This window comes from Galeopterus variegatus, unplaced genomic scaffold, assembly GCF_000696425.1.
Source record: "Galeopterus variegatus unplaced genomic scaffold, G_variegatus-3.0.2 Scaffold848, whole genome shotgun sequence".
In the NCBI taxonomy this organism is placed as follows: Eukaryota; Metazoa; Chordata; class Mammalia; order Dermoptera; family Cynocephalidae; genus Galeopterus; species Galeopterus variegatus.
Window position 1 is genome coordinate 412,992 of NW_007726959.1, and position 6,625 is coordinate 419,616.

Consider the following 6,625-nt stretch of genomic DNA (forward strand, 5'->3'; position numbering starts at 1 on the left):
TGGGGCCAGCCTGGACCGCGGGGCGCACACACCGTGAAGGCTTTGTGTCCGTCGCGGGCTTCCAGGCTGGTGACGGACTCATCAGCACAGAGTGCGGCCATGAGACAAGGGCGGCGCGTCTCCCCGCAGGCCTGTGTTGCCGGGTGGGACAGCTGTGCGAGTTCTGTGACTCGTAGCTCCCAGTGGCGACTGCCGCCTCTCACCATTCCGCGATCTTTGTACTTTAGAAAAGGCGATTTCGTTCTCACCTTGTGTAGGTCCTCATTTTTGTTTGTCGGTAACACCCGTTTTTAACCCAGTCTGAACGGCTTCCGCCAGCCTAGGGACCTGCACGTCCTTCCCACACGACCCGACCAGAGCGCTGGAGGCTCTGCCAGCGCAGCTGCAGTGGCAGGGATTAGATGCATTTGCGTGTGAAGTGACAGAAACCAGCCCAAACACTGCGGCTTCTGGGTCCGCGACCCTGCTTTGCCCACTGGCACCCAGCTGCGCTGTGGCGTGGCCAGAGTGGCCCAGAAGCTCCTTCACCTGTTCCAGCCACTTGCCCTGGGCCTGGCCGAGTTGGATCCCAAGCACCCTGGGGAGGCCATCGGCAGCCCCTATGTCCTGCTGGCGGGTGAGGTAGACACATAGGCAGGTGCCTAGGGGTCCTCGTGTGCTTCCCTGCTGCACCCCGGGGTTGCTTTAGTTTTCAGGGTTCCTGCTTTAAATCTGTCAACACCAGCGACACTAGATCTGACCAGCTGCCACAGAGTCCCCAGGGTAGCCCGTCCTGTCCACACCATAGTACAGTGTCTGCGTGGGCCGAGACCTCACCTGAGTGGCATGTCCCTGTTCTTGCCACCCCACTCACCACCGTCCCAGTGCACAGACCACACAGTGCCAGGTCCCTCTCAGGAGGTGTGACGGGGCATGCACCATTTAAGCAGCCAGGCACTGGCCCCTCGAGGTGCATCCAGATGCTCTATGGTGGGTGCCGTCAGCGCTGCTGCAGGTGGCCAGATGCAGCTCAGGTCACTGCACGTCACAGGCCAGGTGCCACGCAGGCTGTTGTGCTTTGCAGGCTGCTGTGTCGCAGTCCATTATCCATTAAAAACAGCCTGAGGCCAATGGCCTTACACAGCTGCGGTCCTCACCCAGGCAGAGGCGGGACTGCCCGCCGCAGCCCGTCCGTCTGCCACAGTCCAGCCTCAGCAGGGGACAGCCGAGGTGAAGGGTGGTGTTGGGTCTGTTTTTAAATTAAGTCTGTTTGTGTTCCAGAAAATATTTTCAGAACCCGGAAGCCTCCCCATGAGGACCATCAGCCAGCTCCGTGAGCGCTGCAGGGCCAGGCTGCTGGCGCAGGGCTGAGCCAGAGCTGCCACCCGCTGGCTTTCACTGCGCTCCTGGGTGGTGGTGTCGGGACCTGACGTCACTACACTTCAGCTGTCAGCTTTTTTAAAGAGCAACTTAAAATCGTGTTATTCTACATTTCTATGATTAGCTATGAAGTCTAGAATTTCTGAAGAAAAGTTATTTTTACCTGAGACATTAATAATACATGAAATATGAGGGATGCATGTTTATATTTAATGAAGTATGTCAGTACCTGTGAATTTATCAGCTTGTCAGCCAACTGAAAATTAAAATCAAAGTAGTGACTGTCACTGTTGTTACAATGTCAATCTGACTATGATTCTGTTCGTGTGGCAGATATCCACCTTTATGTGGTGTGTGTGTGTAGCACGTGATTTCTCTTTATGAAGGTAGTGTTTTTAAATGACTTGAAAATTGCTGTTACAAGAACAGTGAGCAGGGGCCGGCCCGGTGGCGCACTGGATAGTGCGCCGCTTGGGAAGCGCGGCGGCGCTCCCGCCCGAGGGTTCGGATCCCACATTCGGACCGGTTCCCGCTCACTGGCTGAGCGAGGCGCGGGGGCAGCACCGAGGGTTGCGGTCCCGTTGCCGGTCCCCGGTCCGGTATGGGGGCGACACTGAGGGTTGCGATCCGTTGCCAGACACGGAAAAAGACAAAAAGAAGACAAAAAAAAAAAAAAAAGAACAGTGAGCAGACATGGGCAGCGTCTGCATGGGGCTTTGGTGCATCCGCCCCCTCTGGGCCCGGGGACTCTGGCCTCCTGCCGTGGTGGCAGTACTGCCCAGGCAGCTGAGCCCTGCGTGGGACAGAGACACAGGCAGGGGACAGGCTGCCCACCACACTGCCCCAAGCTTGCCCACATACTGCACAGCATTACACATGAACTTCCCTGGGTTTCTCCAAATCGATATTCCACCTGCAAACAGGGTTGGCCAGTCTCGCAGAGGCCTTCCCATCCTCACCCATGTGTCCTCACCCTAGTTCTGGGTCGGCATCGGTAGGAGACTGGCTTCCTAGAGGCGGCGGGCTTCTCACGAGAGGCAGACACCCCCAGGGGAGGCCAGCACAGCCCCACCATAACAGGCTCACCCAGCAGTGGCCTGACAGATGCCTGATGAGTAATGGTGTGGTCCAGATCCCCTCCTTCCCCCCACACGAGGCACCCTTTGCCCCTCAGACTGCTGAAGACCCCAGCCCTGCTCCCATCCCAGTGTTCCTGTCCACGTGGCCCCACTCTGCTCGTTTGGAAAGGACTGCTAAAGAGAACTGCATAGGGCCCCTGGGGGCTCTTGGAGTCTCAGAGCCCAACGGCAGGGCCCTGTGTGAGCAGCAGACTCTGGGACATGTGCTGGGTGCAGGCCAGGGAAGCTGAGCTCCTTGAGCCACCTGTCAGGCATCCTCGGCCTCTCCCACCGAGGTCTGTGGATCCTGATGGTGTACAGGGTTTCGCTTAGAAAAGTAAAGATTAGCTGCCAGCACAGCCAGGCGGGGCCTACTGCTGCCTCTTCCCTGGGGAACCTGAGGAGGGAGCCTGGCCACCAGCATGACTGGGAGAGGGGAAGCCTGCCACCTTCAGGGCTGATCTCACCTCCAGAGCCTTGGACACAGCAGCTTTCTGATATATTTTAAACACAGATTTTTCAGGCCTCTTTTACATCTCCTAAGCAAACAGAGGAAGTCGTTAAGAACAGTACCCTACACAAGAGTGGGTCAGACACAACCCGACGTCCTGGAGAGACCGTGCCTCAGCAGAGGTAGGAAGTGTTTCCCAAGTTGGTCAGAGCCGCCAGCAAGCCCTTGCACCAGCCCTCTCCCCAGCCCCCTCCCTCTTTAACATGTTTCTCGTGGCACAGGCAGCTGTTTGCCTGCAGAGATCACGATGTAGCCATGATGTCACAGTTTAGGACTGACCTGAAGAGACATATAATGTTCTCCTCAAATCCATCCGCACGACTGGCTACAACTTCAACTCTCCTAAAACCAGGGCCATGTCGAACCCACCAGTCCTCAACCCCCTTTCCTAATATCACTCTGTCGTCATCTCTCATTTTAGCTGACAGAATTACAAGGTCCAGACGAACAAAGAAAGACTTTTTATTAGCACTGTTACAGGCAATGGTAATGTTACATGTGAGCTGACCCTCAGTGTATGACCCACCCAAGCCATAGCAGATAAATCAGGAGGGAGAATCTATCTGTAATTATATGCAAGTGCAGAAACAGGATCACCCTGAATGTCAAACAAGACTGAAAATCACATTACAAAAAAAGTAAATAAAAATAACACCCATTTTTTAAAAAGTGCCAGCTCTTGAGTGGCAGAGCATCACGTATACCACAGGACACGCTTAAGTAGCTGCAAACACTGACCTGCTTCCCACTGTGCGGGCCAGGCCTGCCCTGGCTTTTACAGCTGAATTTAAGCAGTCCAGATGTTCATCTTCTGGATTTCCTTTCTCTATTTTTAATTTTTTAAGCGCGTCACCCTAACAATTAAGCCAACCATATCTGTCCTAAGTGTTAAGACTAGAGACTCTCCCTTTGTAAGGCTTAAATCTGAGTAAAGAATTAAGAAACCAAACACCAGAATCTTAAGAAGTCAAATGATAGTGGGGCCAGTGCCAATGTAGAAAAGCACTCTAACCCTCCCTTGGAGCTCTACTTTGGTAAATGTTAACGTTTAACCAGTCAGCAAAATATTTAACCCAGTTAGCAAAATTGACACCGTCATTTGAGTAGTTACTCTTGTGCATAGTAAATGTTGCAGGATGAACTCCACGTCTGATGAAGCAGATCTGAAAAACAGTTTGCAGAAAGTGTTCCTCCCCTCAACACCACTCGAAGCCCAGGGAAACGAGCATACCCCGCAGCAGCTGTGGCTGCGGTGCTCGGTGGCAGTGCTAAATCGTCTGGTAGCCGGCGTGACTCCTCTTCCTGCCGATGAGGTAGGCGATCAGGACGATGAGGACCAGCCCCGCCAGGGCGCCGCCCACGGCGATGGGGATCAGCATGCTGTTCTCGTCCAGCAGACACTCTTCCACTGCGAAGACACGGGGCACGCGCTCCGCTCATGCACACACCTCGCCAGCAGCTCTCCCCGCCCCGGCCTCCCTCATCAGTCAGCACAGGAACGGGCTTAAACTGAGGTGGGAGAGTCCAAGTCCAGCCACCCACCCCTTGGAGAAGCCCCTATGTGTAGACACTGGCACTTTCCACGTGGCTGAAGAGTCACAGGTGTTCTCCTATGAGAATCCATGGGTGCCACTCAGTGAGGCGATGGCCAGTCACCCGTGCTGTGCCCGGGGCCACTGGGCCCTTTGGAACACTGGACACACCAGACAACACCTTACATTCAACTTACACGGGAGAAGAGCCACCCCATTCTTGGAATGACTGCCTTATTCTCAAGTGGTGTCACATCTCCCTGTCTGGAAGACGTGCTGAATGTTCTGAAGTGAGGGGAGTTTTCTCTAGGACATCTCAGACTGGGAAGAGCAAACAGCTCTCTGTGGAGGAAAAGGGAACCTGCTCCCAGCCCCACGCAGAAGCTAGGCACTTCCACTGCCGCCATCGCCGTCCATGCTGTGCTCCAGCACTACTCACCAGATCCAAACTTGTCACCTTCGACCTTGAATGCCTGGACCCACACTTTGAATATGTTGACGGAAAACGCCTCTGTGACGTGAACGCGCTCCACTGCGTTACACTTGTAGGAATTCCCGACAGTGGCCTGCAGCACCCTCAGTGAGTCATTGCCAGCTCTAAAGGTGGGGGCTGCAATGCAGGTGAGAGTGTAATAACTACCTGGGGACAGTGGGGCGGGGCGGGGGGTGGTGCACATGTGAATTGTGGGGTCTCACCTCTGGCGTCAGGAAGAGTTGTGTTCATGTGGATTCCCTGCAGGAAAAACCGGCTGGAAGTTGCATTCTAAAAGAGGAGAGAATCCTTAACCACTTAATTAGAGTCACATGTTCATTGTCAAACTTAAGAAGTTATTTGATAATAAATGTGAGTTCCCTTATTTCTAGCTTTAGAACAAAACTGTAGATATCCTGTCTATGGAGGCATCATATCACTCTGAGGACAACAAATTTTTAGTTCCTTCTAGATCTTTTTAGGTTCAGGGTCTCAGTTAAAACAGAGACTGCACAAGCCACGTTCCAGAAAAGTAAACTACTCTGAATGGTGTAGGAAAGGCAGAACATCCCATGGGAAACCCACTGGTATGACTCCATTTGCACGCTGTATGACACAAGAGGGCTGCGGATTCTTCCTATGTCACTTTGCTAACTCTGCCTGTGGTTCCTTCCCAGCAGAAGAACGTCCAGGACACAGAAACGCGCCAGGAGCAGCTTACCCTCTCCCCTCTGCAGCCGGCCCCTGACTGTGGCACACAGTAGGCCCTCCCTGAACGTCTGCAGCATAAGTGAATGCTGGTATCTGCTCATGGAAGTGGGGGGAGGGAGGGGGAGACCGAGGAACCCAAAAGACCTACTCTAAAGGGAAGGCTGGGAAAGTGACCCGTCTGCTCCCTGCTAAGGCAGAGCTCTGTGTCCCATTTTCACTGTGGCTCACCAACTGTCTCACCACACCACAGCCCTGGCCGCCTGACCTCCTTGGTCACCAGACCAAGGGCAGGAGAAAACGTGGCAGAAAGACCACCATAGTGGAAGGCCCGAGTAACAGAGGTGCCCAGAGCTCACCATCCCGAACTGGAGGCGCAGGGCGGTGCCGTCCTCACTCCGGATGTCCAGGGTCACCAGGTGCGGGCTGCAGCTGCCATTGGCTGAGGTCTTGTTTGGGTTGATATTAAACACTCTTATCACAGTCTAAATACGAAAAGCAATAAGTTACCACACTCTTGAAACACAAAAATTCTGAAGCAGAAACTTCAAGGTCACATTCATTTGAACCAGAACTAGAAGGAAAACATTAGAGCTCACAGTAGTGCAGATTTCCCAATTCCAAAACCATTGTTCTTGCTACTTGTGACCGACCCCGTTCAGAAGGACGTGTGTCTGTGTGGAAGGTGCGTATCCTAATGCCGTGCCCCACCCCCCACCCTCTCCCCTCAACAGCCACACCCTTTAAATCTCCTCTCAGTCCCACAGACTCTGTCACCTGTAGGACAGATATTTTAAATGCAAAGTGTAAAAATAATACTTAAACGTTTGTGACAAAAGTTTAAGGAAAATGTGATGTTCTATCCAGGGTCAACAAGCTTTTCCTGCACAGTGCCAAAGAAACACTTCAGGCTTTGTGGCCACAC

General features: G+C 53.4%; 2 protein-coding genes across 2 annotated transcripts in view; one reads left to right on the forward strand and one right to left on the reverse strand.

Moving 5' to 3' along the window:
• The window catches only part of GRTP1 (growth hormone regulated TBC protein 1), a 30,670-nt gene extending 29,024 nt beyond the window's left edge, over positions 1–1,646 (forward strand). The window contains exon 6 of the mRNA XM_008572927.1: positions 1,261–1,646. Coding sequence (XP_008571149.1) covers positions 1,261–1,350 — 90 coding nt within the window. The 3' untranslated portion in view covers positions 1,351–1,646. The remainder of the gene's footprint in view (positions 1–1,260) is intronic.
• Positions 1,647–3,426: 1,780 nt separating this feature from the next.
• LAMP1 (lysosomal-associated membrane protein 1) overlaps positions 3,427–6,625 on the reverse strand; it is a 22,967-nt gene continuing 19,768 nt past the window's right edge. Inside the window, exons 7-10 of the mRNA XM_008572929.1 lie at positions 6,060–6,104; positions 5,217–5,283; positions 4,960–5,130; positions 3,427–4,396 (exon numbers count right to left, since the gene is read on the reverse strand). Coding sequence (XP_008571151.1) covers positions 4,257–4,396; positions 4,960–5,130; positions 5,217–5,283; positions 6,060–6,104 — 423 coding nt within the window. The 3' untranslated portion in view covers positions 3,427–4,256. The remainder of the gene's footprint in view (positions 4,397–4,959; positions 5,131–5,216; positions 5,284–6,059; positions 6,105–6,625) is intronic.